The 19287-nt window shown below is 46.3% G+C and overlaps 1 protein-coding gene across 1 annotated transcript; it reads right to left on the bottom strand.

The window, feature by feature from the left end:
- Nucleotides 1-4970: 4970 nt before the first annotated feature.
- On the bottom strand, nt 4971-17761 carry UTP11 (UTP11 small subunit processome component). The gene is made up of 8 exons (XM_060783999.2): nt 17641-17761; nt 17458-17519; nt 14413-14515; nt 13798-13911; nt 12591-12684; nt 10812-10942; nt 6367-6477; nt 4971-5151 (listed from the first exon to the last, which is right to left on the bottom strand). The coding sequence occupies exons 1-8, from the start codon at nt 17701-17703 to the stop codon at nt 5068-5070; spliced, it is 762 nt and encodes a 253-aa protein (XP_060639982.2). The 5' UTR covers nt 17704-17761; the 3' UTR covers nt 4971-5067.
- Nucleotides 17762-19287: the final 1526 nt, after the last annotated feature.

Genomic DNA, 19287 nt, shown 5'->3' with positions numbered 1-19287 from the left:
CCCCATGTTTTTAAGACAGAATTAGGGAAATTATATTTGTAACCCAGGAACAAGAATCATGCTACATAGTGTAATAGATGGATTAGATACTCAGATAGGGGATAGATACTAGAATGAGAGATGATAGATAGATAGATAGATAGATAGATAGATAGATAGATAGATAGATAGGGCATGGACCAACTTAGGCCCCGGGGAAAAACAACAAAAGTTTTTGCTGTTTAATAAACTTTCTCCATGTTTTTGTAACAGAACTAATTAGGAAAATGACATTTATAACCCAGGAACAAATATCATGCTACGTAGTGTAATACATAGATAGATACTCAGATAGAGGATAGATACTAGAATGAGAGATAATAGATGGATAGATAGATAGATAGATAGATAGATAGATAGATAGATAGATAGATCAGGCATGGGCCAACTTAGGCCTCTGGAAAAAAAACAACAACAAAAGTCTTTGCAGTTTAATAAACTTTCTCCATGTTTTTGTGACAGAACTAATTAGGGAAATGACATTTATTACCCAGGAACAAAAATCGTGCTACGTGGTGTAATAGAGAGATACTCAGATAGAGGATAGATACTAGAACGAGAGATAATAGATAGATAAATAGACAAGAGTATAGATAGATGATAGTATAGATAGATAATATTATAAATGGATGGATGGATGGATGGATAGACAGACAGACAGACAGACAGACAGACAGACAGACAGACAGACAGATAGACAGACAGACAGACAGACCAGGCATGGGCCAACTTAGGCCCTGGAAAAAAACAACAACAAAAGTCTTTGCAGTTTAATAAACTTTCTCCAAGTTTTTGTAACAGAACTAATTAGGGAAATGACATTTATTACCCAGGAACAAAAATCGTGCTACATGGTGTAATAGATAGATACTCAGATAGAGGATAGATACTAGAACGAGAGATAATAGATAGATAAATAGACAAGAGTATAGATAGATGATAGATAGATCAGACTTGGGCCAACTTACCTTTCCTTTCGCTTAAGTGGCTGAGGGGGAAAAGTAAAGGGCCTGGGGCTCTTAGGAATGGTGGGAGTTGAAGTCCAAAACACCTGGAGGGAGGGCCCAAGTTTGCCCAGGCCTATGATAGATTATAGATGTGGGAAGGGGGGGGGGAAGAGAGATGCCACTAGCTAGTTAGACATGTGTTGTTAGCTTTGCCCTTGCTCGCCTGCCTGGAGGAGTCGCCCCCAGAAAAGTGACACAGATGCCTTTGTCCCCTTGGGGGCCCAAAGAGAGAGGAAGAGGGACGTCCTGGAGTGTGGTGGGGGCAGCATGCGCCTTCCTCGGGGCGACCTTTGGAATAGCGGCCTTCAGAATGACCTGCGATGGCGGCAGGGCCGGGAAAGGAAAAAGCTGGGCTTGGGGTCGCTCTGCATGTGCCCAGAAGCCCTTCTCCATTGACCCTCTTCCTCCGGCAACGAGGGCGGCAACACAAGTGCGTCCCTGTGAGCCCTCTGGAAGGGAAGGAAGGGAAGAATCCAGGCCTTGTTTACAGTCCTCAACATAGAGAGAGAGAGCGAGACCTTTGGGATGGAGGAGGAGGCCAAGGAAACACGTTGCTACTTCCATCCCAGTTCAGTTGCTGGACAACCGAGGGAGGGGCACCTCAGGGATCCAATCCCTCCTGGCATTGCTGCCATCTCCCCCAAGGTTTCCCCATTGAGGGACAGCAGGGGTCCAGAAGACGAGGGGTACAATAGTGTGTGTGTGTGTTGGGGGGGGGGGCAATAAAAGAGAGCCAGATCCTGCTGTAGGTTGTTGTGAGTTTTCCAGGCTGTATGGCCATGTTCCAGAAGCATTCTCTCCTGATGTTTTGCCCACATCTATGGCAGGCATCCTCATAGGTGGCGCAGTGGGTTAAACCCTTGTGCCGGCAGGACTGAAGACCGACAGGTCGGAGGTTCAAATCTGGAGAGAGCGTGGATGAGCTCCCTATATCAGCTCCAGCTCTCCATGGGGGTACATGAGAGAAGCCTCACACAATGGTGGTAAAACATCAAAACATCCAGGCGACCCCTGGGCAACGTCCTTGCAGACAGGCAATTCTCTCGCATCAGAAACGACTTGCAGTTTCTCAAGTCACTCCTGACAGGACAAAAAAAGAAATCCTCCTGGATGCAGGTGAAATGTCAGGAGAGACTGCTTCTGGAACATGGCCATATACCCCGGAAAACATACAACCCAGTGATTCCGTCCATGAAAGCCTTCGACAATACATTGAACATCTCTATGGAGAGAAACTGTTCCAAGACACACAGACAGATTTCACATTTTTGAGGATGCCTGCAAGAGATGTAGGCAAAACATGAGGAGAGAATGCTTCTGGAACATGGCCATACAGCCCGGAAAACACACAACAACCTAATGATTCCGGCCATGAAAGCCTTCAACAATACATTGATCCTGGTGTGTCTTGTATTTGGGATTGTTGCGGGTTCACAGGGCAAGGGTGAACCACGGCTACCTGCAGGTGCCCCCCTCCCCCCAGGAGAGTGAGTGAGTAAGGGGCCGGGGCAAAAGTTCAGGGCCCCTTTCAAGCCAAAGGGCCAGGAAGGGGAGTAGCAGGAGTTGCTTGGCTCAGGAGGACCCCCCAACTACACACAAACTCCCGGCTGGAGGGCAAGGCCTTGGCTGGCTGCTCCTGTGCCTGGCTGCGGGCCAATCGGTGCTGCAATCGGAGCGTTTAATGAGGTTAATTAAACTGTATCAGACCTCCTCCTCGCAGGGACTCCCGTTCCTTGGCACCGAGGAGCCGCCAGACGGGAGCAGAGAGCCACCGCTTGGCCTTGGATGCTTGAAGCTAGGGGCAGAGCGGGGAGAGCAAGTTGAGCTCCCTCTGTCAGCTCCAGCTCCCCATGCGGGGGCATGAGAAAAACCTCCCACAAGGATGGTAAAATACCAAAACATCCGGGTATTCCTTGGACAACATTCTTGCAGATGGCCAATTCTCTCACACTGTGACTTGCAGTTTCTCAAGTCAATCCTGACACGACACCCCCCCCCTCCCCAAACAAATGTGTGCTAGGGGGAGACAGAAGTTGCCCCTTCCCCAGAAGGAAAACAAGGTGCCAACATGCATCCCCCCCCCAAGAAGAGCCTCTCCCTCTGCAGAGAAGCTGGCCGGCCCCCAATTCAAGGTGTTTGAGAGGGGGAGGCTTCAGCAGCCCCAAAGTCCAAGTCTCCCCAGCAGCAGCAACAGCCCATGTGTTATCGAAGGCTTGCATGGCCGGAATCGCTGTGTTGCTGTGAGTTTTCCAGGCTGTATGGCCATGTTCCAGAAGCATTCTCTCCTGACGTTTGGCCCACATCTATGGCAGACATCCTCAGAGGTTGTGTAGTCTGTTGGAAACAAGGCAAGTGGGGTTTATATATCTGTGAAATAATGTCCAGGGTGGGAGAAAGAACTCTTTTCTGTTTGATGCAAGTGTGAATGCTGCAATTGAACACCTTTATTAGTACTGAATAGCTTTGCAGCTCCAAGGCTTGGCAGCTTCCTTCCCGGGGAATCCTTTGTTGGGAAGTGATTAGCGGGCCCTGATGGTTTCTTGTCTTGAATTCCCATTTTTGTGTGTTGTTCTTTCTTTACTGTCCTGATTTCAGAGTTTTTTTAAAAATACTAGTAGCCAGATTAGGGCCAGCTAATCATCTCCCAACAAATAATTCCCCTGGGAAGGAAGCAGCCAAGCCTTGAAGCTGCAAAGCTATTCAATACTAATCAAAGTGATTAATTGCAGCATGTACATTCACCTTTAAAAATTCTGTCTTTCATGCTGGACATTCCACAGATATATATATAATTTATTGCTGAAGGCTTTCATGGCTGGAATCCCTGGGTTGCTATAGGTTTTTTCAGGCTATATGTTGTGTAGTCTGTTCTAGAGGCATTCTCTCCTAACGTTTTGCCTGCATCTATTGCAAGCATCCTCAGAGGTTGTGAGGTCTCTGAGGATGCTTGCCATAGATGCAGGCGAAATGTCAGGAGAGAATGCCTCTAGAGCAGGGGTCCACAAACTTTTTAAACAGAGGGCCTGGTCACAGTCCCTCAAACTGTTGGAGGGCCGGATTATAATTTGAAAAAAAAAATGAACGAATCCCTATGCACACTGCACATATCTTATGTGTAGTGCAAAAAATACAATAATTAAAATGAAGAGCAATTTTAACAAATATAAAATTATTAGTATTTCAATGGCCTACTTATGGCTGATGAGATAGGATTGTTGTTGTTGTGTGCTTTCAAATCATTTCAGACTTAGGTTGATCCTGAGTGAGGGCCGGGTAAATTACCTTGGAGGGCCGCATCCGGCCCCTGGGCCTTAGTTTGAGGACCCCTGATCTAGAACATGGCCATACAGCCTCCCCAAATTATTTATCTTATTTATACCCCGCCTTTCTCTACTCCGGGGAGAGGGGGATGGGACCTCAAGGCAGCTTACAAATGGAACCTACACAGTGCCTCAAAACATACATAATTCACCTAAAAATGGTTTGGATTAAAATTACAACATAATAAATATGATTCAAGGTTAAAACACTTGCTTAGTTTCTAGCAAATCGCACAACCTCTGAGGATGTCTGCCATAGATGTGGGAGAAACGTCAGGAGAGAATGCTTCTGGAACATGGCCATACAGGAGGGAAAACTCAGCAACTCAGCATCAGCTCATGTCCACAGAGCATTGGCGCCCTCTGCTGCCCATCCCATGGAAAGGGTCCTCCGCTGAGCCAAGTCACATTCTCTCCAAAGACACAGAGCGATCTAGCGATCCAGTGGATAACCCACACATCCCCCTCCCGATTGGCCATTGGGGTGGGGGGGGGAGTTGATGGGCTTCCTCTCAAGAGACTTGTCCCACAAGGGTCCTGTCAGACCTCCCTCCTTCCTTCCCCCCCAGCCCACATCCTTTCCCACTGAAGAGTCTGAGAAGGCTTTAGTACCAGGTGTTTATTCTGAAAAGGGAGGGAGGGGGGTCACAGAGAGCTTCAACCCACAGCCCCCCAATTCCACACGGGGCCCAAGAACACCCTCAGCGTTTCCTCTGGAGATTGAATTTGTAAATAGCCGGACGGTTGACGGTTTCCTTCTTCACCTTCACTTTCCGCGTCTTGTCCTGAAAGGAAAGGCCATAGGAGGGGTTAGAAAAGCAAGGCGCTCTCCCGTCACTGCATTTGGAGAAGGATCTCCAAGGCTTTCACTTCAGCAAGGAGGGTTCGCCCCATTCCTTGGACATACCCCTCTCATGATGCCGCCTGATTAGGAGGTCTGTGTGTCAAGTTTGGCCCAGTTCCATCGTTGGTGGAGTTCAGACTCCTCTTTGATTGTAGGTGAGCTATAAATCCCAGCAACTACAGCTCCCAAATGTCACGGTCTATTTTCCAGAAACTCCACCAGTGTTCACATCTGGGCATATCGAGTATCTGTGCCAAGTTTGGTCCAGATCCATCATTGTTTGATTTCACAGTGCTCTCTGGATATAGGTGAACTACAACTCCCAAACTCAAGGACAATGCCCACCAAACCCTTCCAGTATTTTTATTGGTCATGGGAGGTCTATGTGTCAAGTTTGGTCTAATTCCATCATTGGTGGAGTTCAGAATGCTCTTTGATTGTAGGTGAGCTATAAATCCCAGCAACTACAACTCCCAAATATCACGGTCTATTTTCCAGAAACTCCACCAGTGTTCACATCTGGGCATATCGAGTATCTGTGCCAAGTTTGGTCCAGATCCATCATTGTTTGATTTCACAGTGCTCTCTGGATATAGGTGAACTACAACTCCCAAACTCAAGGTCAATGCCCACCAAACCCTTCCAGTATTTTTATTGGTCATGGGAGGTCTATGTGTCAGGTTTGGCCCAATTCCATCATTGGTGGAGTTCAGACTGCTCTTTGATTGTAGGTGAGCTATAAATCCCAGCAACTACAACTCCCAAATGTCAAGGTCTATTTTCCACAAACTCCACCAGTGTTCACATCGGGCATATCGAGTATCTGTGCCAAGTTTGGTCCAGATCCATCATTGTTTGATTTCACAGTGCTCTCTGGATATAGGTGAACTACAACTCCCAAACTCAAGGCCAATGCCCACCAAACCCTTCCAGGGTTTTCTGTTGCTCATAGGAGGTCTGTGTGTCAAGTTTGACCCAATTCCATCGTCGGTGGAGTACAGAATGCTCTTTGATTGTAGGCGAACTATAAATCCCAGCAACTACAATTCCCAAATGACAAAATCAATCCCCTCTGGTCGCTGCCCAAAAGCAGCAGCAAAGCCTGGGTAGTTCAAAGGGGGTCAGCAAGGCCCACCCTATAATAACCCCTCCTCACCAAGAGATCCTTCCGGGTCTGAAGCTTCTGCGCAACGACAAACATCTTCCGCTCCCGCTCAATGCGCTGCTTCAGCAAGTTGTACTGACTCTTCCTCTGGCGGGCCAATTTCTAGGGAAAGATACGAAGAGATGGATGGATTGATTTTGGCTCCTGCAGAGAAGAGGTAGACTGCAGCCACCCTGGGACCAGGAGAGGATGACCCCAGGCCTGTCCAGAGAGGAGAGAGACAGGGCCTTCTTTCTGGGAGATGGCTCCCAAGGGCTGGGCCTCCCCCCACTTCCCCTCTTCTGCCTTCCTTCTTGATAGAGGCTGTTTTCCTTGAAGTGGAAGGAAGGGACCCTGGATAAGAGCTGCAGAAGGGCCCCTGGATGGGAGGAAGCTCACAATATGCTGTGCGTTTACCCCACTATTGTATTTGAAACCCTCCTAGACTCTTCTAACTCAGCGATGTTTTAATATAATTCTTTAAAGGCTGAATTATTATTATTATTGGCTATATTAATAGCCAAATAATATAGCTATTATTGATAGCTCTATTAATAATAGCTATTATTAATAGTTCTATTGATAATAGCTATTATTAATAGCTCTATTAATAATACCTATTATTAGCTATTATCTATACAAATAAAAATGTAATGTTCGTTTGTGGGATTAACATAACTCAAAAACCATTGGCCGAATTGACACGAAATTTGGACACAACACACCTAACAGTTCAATGAGTGTCCATCACCCATAAACACACGCACACACACACAAAGCCTCAGTGGAACAGACTTAAAACCCCCCAAACAATACACCATATATGCATAAACACATACACTCATATGCATATGCACATGTACACATTCATACACACACACACAAATACACACATATAATCACATACATATATACATGCACACACATATACATATCTACATACAAACATATATACACACAAATGTGCATATAGACAAGCACACACATATACACAATATGCATGTACACATATAAACACACAAATATATACACACATATATACACAAATATATACACACATACACAGTAAGCATGTACACACATAAACACACACATATACATTCACACACACACATATATATAAGCAAACACACATATATACACAAATACACACACACATATACACAATATGCATGTACACATATAAACACACAAATACACACACACATATATACACCCACATATATTTATGCAAACACACATATATACACACACAAAACACATATACACAGACTGGGCCACAGCAACACGTGGCAGGGGACGGCTAGTCATCTATATAAATTAAAAATGTAATATTCGTTTGTGGGATTAATATAATTCAAAAACCACTGGCCAAATTGACACCAAATTTGGACACAATGCACCTATCAAGCCAGTGGGTGACCATCACTCATAAAAAACCTGAAAAACACAGCAGAAGAGACTTAAAAAGCCAAAAAATTAAAAAAAATTACAACACATGCGCAAAGCCACATATATATATGCAAACACAAATGTATACACATATACACAAATATATACACACATTGAGACACAGCAATGTGTGGCAGGGGACAGCTAGTAGCTAATAATATTGTTGTCGAAGGTTTTCATGGCTGGATTCCCTGGGTTGCTGTGAGTTTTCTGGGCTGTATGGCTGTGTTCCAGAAGCATTCTCTCCTGATGTTTCGCCCACATCTATGGCAGGCATCCTCAGAGGAGGATGGTACAATGGGTTAAAACCTTGTGCCAGTAGGACTGAAGACTGACAGGTGGGAGGTTTGAATCTGGGGAGAGTGCAGATGAGCTCCCTCTGTCAGCTCCAGCTCTCCATGCAGGGACATGAGAAGCCTCCCACAAGGATGGTAAAACATCAAAACATCAGGGTGTTCCCTGGGCAACGTCCTTGCAGATGGCCAATTCTCTCACACCAGAAGCAACTTGTAGTTTCTCAAGTTGCTCCTGACATACATACATACACACACACACAAATCCTCAAAGGTTGTAAGGCTATTGGAAACTAAGCAAGGGAGGCATATATATCTGTGGAGGGTTCAGGGTGGGAGAAACAACTCTTGTCTGTTGGAGATACTTGATGAACCAACCTGGACAAAGCATATTATTTTAGAAAACAGAAATGGTGGACCACTTTAACAACCACTATGTCAGGCTACACAGAGAAGCCATTGAAATCCACAAACATGGGGACAATTTCAACAGAAAGGAGGAAACCATGAAAATGAACAAAATCTGGCTACCAGTATGAAAAAAAAAATCTAAAATCAGAACAATAAATAAAAAGCAGCACTCAGAAAAGTGGGGAATTCCAGACATGAAACAATCGGCCAGCTAACACCTCCCAACAAAAGATTCCTCCAGGTAGTAAGCAACCAAGCTTTGAAGTTGCAAGGCTTTGCAATGCTAATCAAGGTGATTAACTGCAACATTCACACTTCTCTCCAACAGACAAGAGTTCTTTCTCCCACCCTGGACCTTCTGCAGATATATAAACCTTCCCTTGCTTAGTTTCCAATATACCTCACAACCTCTGAGGATTCCTGGCATAGATGTGGGTGAAATGTCAGGAGAGAATGCTTCTGGAATATGGCCATACAGCCTGGAAAACTCACAGAACCTATATTTAATTTATCTGGGCCACCATGAGGTCTCTGGGGAGAGGAAATAAATCAACAACAGTGTTCCTAGCTGAATGCACTTGCTCCACAGGGCTTCCTTGGGAGGGGTTTCCCCAACTGCCAGACCCACTCCTGCATTTCCCAGGGGCCTCCTCCTCCCAGCAGTGCTGGCTCTTCCTGGCTATAGAAATGCACTGAGAGGCTGTTAAGGGTTTGCCTTTTACTCTGGAGTAGATGCAGAAGAGGGCAAGGGGGGCTGGAGCTTTTCCTGCTAGGCCTAGCTCCACTGCAGTCTTGGGGGGAGTGGCTCCTCTTCTTCCCATGGCATTGGGATGCCAGTCCCATTGAGGCCAAGCGCAGCAGTAGAGGAGGCAGGGAGGTGTGAGCTCATTAGAACCCTTCTTCTTCCTTGGGATGGGCCTCGACTTGCCCACCGGCAGGAGCCAAGCCTGACTCACACTTCTGGAGAAAGAGGAGGGAACCCGCCAGCCCCGACTTGCCTGGGACTCACTCCGGGCCGAGGGTGGGGCCGCCTCTCCCCAGCGGCAGACCTGGGATAGCGCCATGTCCCTCTCTTTCCTTGAAAGGTGTCTCCCACATGCCTGGTTACTCAACCCCAGAGGCTTCCTTCTGCTTCCTGATCCAACTGTGTGGTGGGTCCCCCAGAGCACTATGGGGCTCTGGCGAGTGGGGCCGGCAGCGATATCCAAATGGAACCCCTGAACTCTAAGCCTCGTCCCTGACAGCCTTGCCACCACCCACAGTCTGGTTGAGCAACAGGTAGCTCTTTTATCTCCATCTGGAACAGGTCTTTTCTGAGGTTGGCGGGTCTTAATTGCCAACTGGGGACTAGCCAGCCCAAGGCGCTTTGTGCGATAAGAGCGGCCCCTTTCCCTACTCCTGGGAAAACCCATCCTGCATAGAGGAGGTGCTCGGTTTATTATTATTATTATTATTATTAATAATAATAATAATAATAATCTTTATTTATAACCCACCACCATCTCCCCAAAGAGGACTCGGGGCAGCTAACATGAGGCCAAGCCCAAAATAATAAAACATACCATATATACTCGTGTATAAGCCGACCCGAATATAAACCGAGGCACCTAATTTTACAAAAACTGGGAAAACGTATTGACTCGAGTATAAGCCGAAGGTGGGAAATGCAGCAGCTACTGGTAAATTTCAAAATAAAAATAGATCCCAATAAAATGTTTTTGAATATCTACACTGTAATTTAAGATATGACTGTCCAACTCTGATTCTTAGCTTCTTCAATGTAAATGTGCTTATGTATCCTTCCAATAAAGAGAGTAACAATAAATGTAATAATAACAGTGATAATAGAGTAAAATAATACATGTAATAATAACAATGATAAGTTGATTAAAATAAAAAAATGTAATAACAATAATAAATAGAGTAAAATAATACATGTAATAATAACAATAATAAAGTAAAATAACAATGTAATAGTAATAGAATAAAATGATAGATGTAATAATAATAATAATAATAATAAAATAAATTGAGTAAAATAATACATGTAATAAAAATAATAACAATAGAGTAAAATAATAAATAACTTTGACTTTGATAAGCCGAGAGGAACATTTTCAGCCTATAAAAAGAGCTGAAAAACTAGGCTTATACTCAAGTATATACAGTAATTAGACACAGAAACAACAAAAAATACATCATAACAAAAAATATAAAATAACAAATAAATAAACAGGTTTACATTCCCAGCCCGAAAGAAGCCCAGCATGCCCATTCGCAGTCACCACAAGCCCCACAGACCTTCAACTGGACTGGAAGAGTCGCCCCCCGAATGGGCTCTGTCTTCAGCATTTCGAGGGTCGGCCGGTTGTAGACTCGGCCCAGCAGCTCAGGCGGCGTGTTCAGATGGGCGGCAACGTCAAACTCTTGCACTGGACCAAAAAGAAAAGTCTTATTTGGTAAAGACGTTCCAGGTTTCTTCTTTCACAAAAACATCAGTGACAGAGGGACAAAAGCCTACCCCTCAACACCACTGAGTTCTGCTGCCAATCCAGAGTAGCATCCAAGTTGCCTCTTCCTTTGTGTGTAACACTTTTAAAACTCCTCCAGGATCTCCTTTTGACTAAGGCTGCCTTAATCAAGGGGAATAACACTATGTAACATAATTTGGGGGAAAAAAATCTGTTCCTGGTTTGAAAGTGTTATTTCCTGTTTAGTTGTGCAGTACTGACTTGGAAAGGAGTTGTTCTATTCCAGAAATTTTGTTTCTTAACTATTTATTAGGAGCCCCCGGTGGCTCAGTGGGTTAAACCCCTGTGCCGGCAGGACTGAAGTCCGACAGGTCGCAGGTTCGAATCCAGGGAGAGGCGATAAGCTCCCTCTATCAACTCCAGCTCCTCATGCGGGGACATGAGAGAAGCCTCCCACAAGGATGATAAAAAACACCAAATCATCCGGGCATCCCCTGGGCAACGTCCTTGCAGACGGCCAATTCTTTCACACCAAAAGCAACTTGAAGTTTCTCAAGTCACTCTTGACAGGACAAAAAAACAAAAACAAAAAAACCCTATTTATTTATTTTTTATACTTTTACCTCGTCCTCACCCCCGTAGGGGGGGGCTCATGGCAGCCTCACAAAAGCATTATCGGATGCCGGCATCATAAAAAAAATCAGCAATACATTAAAAATATTAAAAACAATATTTTATTTTTTTTGTCGTGTCAGGAGCAACCGTTCCTGTTGTGAGAGAATTGGCCGTCTGCAAGGACGTTGCCCAGGGGACGCCTGGATGATTTTTGATGTTTTATCATCCTTGTGGGAGGCTTCTCTCATGTCCCCGCATGAGGAGCTGGAGCTGATAGAGGGAGCTCATCCGCCTCTCCCCGGATTTGAACCTGTGACCTGTCGGTCTTCAGTCCTGCCGGCTCAGGGGTTTAACGCACAGCGCCACCGGTTAAACAGTGAATTAAAGAGTAATTAAACAGTGAATTAAAACACGTCTGTTAAAATCAGAATCCATAATCTGTGGCTGCCATTTTTAACCTTTCGACGTGCCATTTTTAACCTGTTGTGCAGGACGCAGAAATAAAATTTTGGCAGTTTAATAAACTTTTCTCATTTTTAAAAAATAATAATACCAATTAGAAAATGACACATATAACCCAGGAACAAAAACTGTGCTACATAGTGATTTTTTTTTCGTGTGAACTCCTCACACTTGAGAAACTGCAAGTCGCCTCTGGTGTGAGAGAATTGCAGGGATGTTGCCCAGGGGGCGCCCGGATGTTTTACCATCCTGTGGGAGGCTTATCGCATGTCCCCACATGAGAAGCTGGAGCTGACAGGCTGGAGCTCACCCTGCTCCCCGGATTTTAACTACAAACCTTTTGGTCAGCAGTCCCGTCAACCCACTGCACCACCGGGGGCTCCACATAGTGTAACGAACAGGCACAATAAGGTAATGCAGCCAGACATATGCAGCTGTGACCAAGGTGGAGGGGCCCTTTCCTCCTCCCCATTCCCAGGTAATGAGCAGCTCCAGAGGTCTCCCTCAAAGGGCCTCCTGTGCACGGCCTTACCTTCTCTCTTGGTGTCGAAGAAGAAGGTGTGCTTATTGGGCTGCTTTCCTTCCGCCTCCAGCAGGTGGAGCTCTGACTTCAGCCTTTCGATTTTCTAGGACCAGAGAGAGATTGAAAGAAGAAACCCTCAGCACCAAGCCTTTGCTGGGAACCTTTGAATAGCAGAGAATGGGGCTGGAGGAGTAATGGTGGGTTGCCCACCTTTGGATGCACAACATTCTAAGTCCTCTTCTACATTCCCAGGATCCCAGATTATTTGCTTATCCCAGATTATCTGTCAGTGTAGACTCATACAATCCAGTTCAAAGCAGATAATCTGGGATGACATCCTGGGATATAGGGCAGTGTAGAAGGGACCTCAGCCCCCCTGGTGGCACAGCCGGTTAAACTGCAAAACTTGCTGACTGAAAGGTTGGCAGTTGAATCTGGGGAGTGGGGTGAGCTCCCACTGTTAGCCCCAGCTCCTGCCAAACTAGCAGTTCAAAAACATGAAAATGTGAGTAGATCAATAGGTACTGCTTCGGTGGAAAGGTAATGGCACTCCATGCAGTCATGCTGGCCACATGACCTTGGAGGCGTCTACAGACAATGCCAGCTCTTCAGATTAGAAATGGAAATGAGCACATACCCTCAGTTAGAGGGTTAGACATGACTAGACTTAATGTCAGGGGAAACCTTTACCTTTACTTTTAGAATAATAATAATAATAATAATAATAATAATAATAATCTTTATTTATACCCCGCCACCATCTCCCCAATGGGGACTCAGGGCGGCTTACATGAGGCCAAGCCCAAATAACAAATTACAGCAAAATAAAACTGAAAACGAAAACAGTAAACAACATTGTAATTACGTAAAACATATTAATGCGTAAGAATATAAAATTACAGTAAACACAATCACAGTGACAATGGGCAGGCTACATGTAATGATTAAAAGAAAAAACTAATTAAAAACTGATTTAAAAAAACTCAGGTGAGATAAAGGGGAAGCAGGTTATTTGCGGAGGGGGACTCATGGGTGTTCCCCTCCAGCAGGGGAAAATCCAGCAGCAAAGAAGCCTCCCCTCCCCATCTCTCCGTTCCCTGGAAGCCAATTGGGGACACACTGCCTGCACAGCCAGCTGAGGGGGCTTCCTCTGGACACAGAGAATGGAGACCTGACAAACCATTACTCAGCCATTGCCCCTCTGGAGACTTCCTACCTTGACTTCCGCCACTCGCTTCATTTCGATGTACTTCAGGTCCTGGGTCTTGATCAGTTTCTGCTGCTCCAAGGAGCATTCCTCTTCCTGTGGCTTTTCTAGATGGACGCCATCCTGGCAGCAGAGGGGAGGCAATGAGTGAGTGCAGGGAGGGAAGGAAGGAAGGAAAGGGAGCTTCTCTAGAGAAAGCCTGGAAGGGCCACTGCCAGGCAAGAAGAGGGCTGAGAGCCCTGATGGAAAATATCCTCGGGTCCTGGAAGGGATCACTCATTCTCCCCTCCTCCATCCTGCTCCATGGTGGCGCAGTGGGTTAAGCCCTTGTGCTGGCAGGACTGAAGACCGACAGGTCAGAGGTTTGAATCTGGAGAAAGCGTGGATGAGCTCCCTCTGTCAGCTCCAGCTTCCCATGTGGGGACATGGGAGAAGCATCCCACAAGGATGGTAAAACATCAAAACATGCAGGCATCTCCTGGGCAACATCCTTGCAGATGGCCAATTCTCTCACACCAGAAGCGACTTGCAGTTTCTTAAGTCGCTCCTGACACACACACACACACAATCCCAGCACAGAGCCTCTACCCCAAAAGGAAGGCCAGGTTCTAGGGCCACTCTCACCTGCAACTGTACCCGGGTCATCCGGTGGTAGAACTCATCTGGGTTCCTCTCCTGGGCTTTGCGTCGGAGGGCGCGGAGGGCATTCTGCTTTTTGTGGTAGTCCCTGAAAGGAAAGGCAAAGCCATTCTGGCTTCTGGCCTGAGCACAACCACAGAGGCCCCATGCGAAGAGGGCTGGGAGGTTCAGGCCATAACCCAGCAAAGGCTCAAGCCTGCCTGCATTCAGTGAATGGGACACCTACAGAGACACATATGCATACACATATATAACTATACCAGGCCTGGGCAAACTTGGACCCTCCAGGTGTTTTGGACTTCAATTCTCACAATTCCTAACAGCCTCAGGCACTTTCCTTTCCCCCCCTCAGCCACATCTGTACCTTGTGCGCCAGCTGTGTATCTGCGCCCGTACCGTGTGCACCAGCTGCATCTGTACCTTGGGAAGTCTGATCTGGCCACATGCTCTTGTTACATCTCGAATAGATTACTGCAACCCACTCTACATGGGATTGCCTTTGAAGACTATTCGGAAACTCCAACTAGTCCAATGATCAGCATCCAGATTACTCACTGGAGAGATATACAGGGAGCACACAACCCCCCACCAGCTGCTGGTCCATTTCTGAGCACAATTCAAAGTGTTGGTCATGACCTATAAAGCCGTATACAGTTCTGGCCCAGTTTATTTGTCCAAATGTATCTCCCTCTACGATTCACCTCGGAGTTTACGATCATCAGGGGAGGCCCTGCCCTCAATCCTGCCACACTCAAAGAGAGACAGGGCCTTCTTGGTGGTGACCCCCATCTATGGAACACACTCCCCAGTGAAATCAAGGCGACACCCTCTCTCATTTCCTTTAGAAAAAAGGTCAAGTCATGGCTTTGGGACCAAGCATTTGGGCAGCTGACTGAACAGTAACTGCAATGACTCATGGAAATAAATAATAGATAGACCTCAGACTGGAACTTTTGACTCTGACTTGGTTTTGAGATACGGCTTGACTATGTTTTAATATTTTAAAGTTCTGATATTTTAATGTATATTTATAATTCATTGTCCATTTAATGTTAATTTGCTTTGTATTGTGACTGTTTGTTGTTGGGATCTAATGGCTGCCAGTTGTAAGCCGCCCTGAGTCCCCCTTGTGAGGTTGAGAAGGATGGGATATCATCAACATCAAAATAGTTCATTGTACGGGCCCAAGGCCATGACAAAAAGCACCACATGCGCACAATAGTACCCTCGGAGTAATAGGTACCACAGATGCTGATCAGAGACCATAATCTGCTCCCACAGCAAAAACAATGCAGGTTAATAATAATTCAAGTACACTTTGGGAGAGGGTCCAGTTAACCCTTAGCGTCTCCTTGGCAGTTGATAGCAATTTTATCTAACTGTCTTTTTTATTCTTTTTGCAAAAAGAGCAAAAAGGGCAACTTTGTAAGTTACATAGTCATTTGTGTCGCTCAGCAGAAACTGCACTGTTTCTGCAATAGAGTTCCCTTTGTCTTGTGTCAGTAAGGGTTTCAGGTGTCTTTTCCTTGGGTCACCATACAACGGGCAGACTAACCGATAATTATTTATTTTTTATTTATTTATTTACTTTATTTGTATACCGCTCTTCTCAGCCTTTAGGCGACTCAGAGCGGTTTACAACAGTTTAGGTATACACAATACAAAATTATTAGGCATTTAAAAGCAATAGCATCACAAGTCATTAAACATCAGCATCAATACATCACTACATCAATATAACAAATCCATCAGGTCTCATCAATGAAATCAAAATCCAAACTCGTTATCCATTATTCCGTGTTCCGATAATCAGTCAATCAATCACACTGCTTAGTCGAATGCCTGTTCAAACAGCCAGGTCTTTACATTCCTCCAGAATGCCAGCAAGGAGGGGGTCGATCTAATATCTGCAGGAAGGGCGTTCCACAGCCGAGGGGCCACCACTGAGAAGGCCCTGTCTCTCGTCCCCGCCAGGCATGCTTGTGAAGCTGGCGGGATCGAGAGCAGGGCCTCCCCAGACGATCTTAATGTCCTAACTGGTTCATAGGAGGAGATGCGTTCAGACAGGTAGGTCGGGCCAGAACAGTTTAGGGCTTTAAAGGCTAAAGCCAGCACTTTGAATTGTGCCTGGTAGCAAATTGGCAGCCAGTGGAGCTGGCGCAGCAGAGGAGTGGTATGCTCCCTGAGTGCCGCTCCTGTTAGCATCCTGGCTGCCGATCGTTGGACCATTTGAAGCTTCCGAGCAGTCCTCAGAGGCAACCCCACGTAGAGAGCGTTGCAGTAGTCTAAGCGGGATGTGACTAGAGCATGGACTACCGTGGCCAAGTCAGACTTCCCAAGGTACGGGCGCAGCTGGCGCACTAGTTTTAACTGTGCGAATGCTCCCCTGGTCACCGCTGAAACCTGGGGTTTGATTACAAATACAGATGGCCATCCCAGCCTCTGTTTCAAAGCTTCCAAAGGAGGAGACTCCACCACACTCCAGGGCAGAGAGTTCCACTAATGAACAGCTCTCACAGTCAGGAAGTTCTTCCTAATGTTCAGATGTTTCTTGTAGCTTGAAGCCATTGTTCCACATCCTTGTCTCCAGGGCAGCGGAAAACAAGCTTGCTCCCTCCTCCCTATGACTTCCTCTCACATATGTATACATGGTTATCATGTCTCCTCTCAGCCTTCTCTTCTTCAGGCTAAACATGCCCAGCTCCTTAAGCCGCTCCTCATAGGGCTTGTTCTCCAGACCCTTGATCATTTTAGTTGCCCTCCTCTGGACACATTCCAGCTTGTCAATATCTCTCTTCAATTGTGGTGCCCAGAACTGGACACAATATTCCAGGTGTGGTCTAACCAAGGCAGAATAGAGGGGTAGCATGATTTCTAACAATAAATAAGTTTGCCCATGCCTGTCATAGAATCATAGAGTTAGAAGAGGCCACATGCCAGATCTATACAGATACACCTATAGGAGGGAGAGAGAGAGACAAGAGAGGCCTCCTGGGGAGCCAATAGGGAGGGGGCGTGGCCTGGACTCACTCTGCACGGAGCTTGTAGTCCTTCTTCTTCTCGAGGAGACCCAGCTGCTTCCGGGAAGAGAGCTGTGAGGGAACATGAGGGCAGCGTCAGACGCCGGAAGCGAGGAACGGAACCCTTTTGCAACAGCCCTCCTCTTCCCCGACAACGACACAACTTCCCTCCCGCACCCCCACCTGGACCCACCTGGCTCCGCTCGCGGTGCTCCCGCTGCCCGGCTTTGGCCGCCTTCCTGAACGCTGCCGCCATGCTGGGACCGGGCAGAAACTCACGACTTCCGGCGCCTCCTCTCTTCCGGTCCTGGGATGGACCCGCCCCTTACGTGACGTCACTGGCGAGGAAGCCCCGCCCCCGCAGAGTCTCCTGGTATTTTTATTTATAGCAGGGGTCCTCAAACTTTTTAAACAGAGGGCCGGGTCACAGTCCCTCAAACTGTTGGAGGGCCGGATTCTAATTTGGAAAATCTATATAAATAAAAATGTCATGTTCGTTTGTGGGATTAACATAACTCAAAAACCACTGGACGAATTGACACCAAATTTGGACAAAATACAGGGTTAGTCAAAATGCATAGGCCAATAAGCCATTCAATTGAATGGCTTATTGGCCTATGCATTTTGACTAACCCTGTATATCTATCAGGCCAACGAGTGACCATCACTCATAAAAACACTGAAAAACACAGTGGAAGAGACTTAAAAAGCAACCCCCCCCCAAATACATTACAATGCATGCGCAAAACCACACACACATATATACACAAACACACACATCTATGTATACAGACACAAAACGCATACACAGAAAGGGGGAAAGAAGGAAGGAAAGAGAGAAGGAGGGAAGGAGAGAAAGAAGGAAAGAAAGAAGGGTAGAGAAGGAAGGAAGGAAGGAGAGAAATAAAGAGGGAAAGAAGGAGGGAAGGAAAAAAAGAAGGGTAGAGAATGAAGGAAGGAGAGAAGGGGGAGAGAAAGAGAGAAAGAAAAAGGGAAAGAGGAAAAGAAAGAAGGGGGAAGGAAAGAAAGAAGGGTAGAGAAGGAAGGAAGGAGAGAAAGAAAGGGAAAGAAGAAGGGAAGGGAAGAAAGAAGGGTAGAGAATGAAGGAAGGAGAGAAGGAGGGAAAGAGAGAAAGAAAGACGGAAAGAAGAAGGGAAAGAAGGAGGGAAGGGGAGAAAGAAGGAAAGAAAGAAGGGTAGAGAAGGAAGGAAGGAGAGAAGGAGGGAGAGAAAGAGAGAAAGAAAGGGAAAGAAGAAGGGGGAAAGGAGGGAAGGAGAGAAAGAAGGAAAGAAAGAAAGAAGGAAAGAAAGAAGGGTAGAGACGGAAGGAAGGAAGGAGAGAAGGAGGGAGAGAAAGAGCGAAAGAAGGAGGGGAGGAGAAAAGGAAAGAAAGAAAGGTAGAGAAGGAAGGAGAGAAGGAAATAAAAAAGTGAAAGAGGGAAAGAAGAAGAGGGAACGAAAAAGAGAAAGAGGGAGGGGAGGAAGGAAAGAGACAAGGAAGGATGGAACCAAAGAGAGAACATCAGGAGATAATGCTTCTGGAACACAGCCATACAGCCCAAAATCTACAACCCAGATGATGTCTGTGTGTGTGTGTGAAGGGAGGGGGTTGTTGCCCAGTAGAGGTCTTGGCGGGTGCTTCCCTGGTGGAAGAAGACCCCTCCCTCCCTCGCTCCCTCCCTCTGCATTGGTTTCCAGGTGGAAGGCGTCCCGGTCGCGGTTGGCTTGACGCGCCTTCCTCCTGGCATGTTTCTCTCTTTCGCCCTCCACTCGTGCCTCCTCGAATTCTGTAGCACTGCTGGTCACAGCTGACCTCCAGCTGGAGCGGTCAAGGGCCAGGG

Source organism: Anolis sagrei, chromosome X (assembly GCF_037176765.1).
Source record: "Anolis sagrei isolate rAnoSag1 chromosome X, rAnoSag1.mat, whole genome shotgun sequence".
Taxonomy (NCBI): Eukaryota; Metazoa; Chordata; class Lepidosauria; order Squamata; family Dactyloidae; genus Anolis; species Anolis sagrei.
This window is presented reverse-complemented; position numbering and strand designations above follow the sequence as displayed.

What these genes read in the sequence shown, in the direction of transcription:
- UTP11 (XM_060783999.2), bottom strand. Translation starts at nt 17,703, where the DNA reads ATGGCGGCAGCGTTCAGGAAGGCGGCCAAAGCCGGGCAGCGGGAGCAC. An exon ending in TGACCCGGGTACAGTTGCAG is followed by an intron (nt 13,912 to 14,412) that starts GTGAGAGTGGCC and finishes CTCTGCTGCCAG; the next exon opens with GATGGCGTCCATCTAGAAAA. An exon ending in AGCGAGTGGCGGAAGTCAAG is followed by an intron (nt 12,685 to 13,797) that starts GTAGGAAGTCTC and finishes CTCTGGTCCTAG; the next exon opens with AAAATCGAAAGGCTGAAGTC.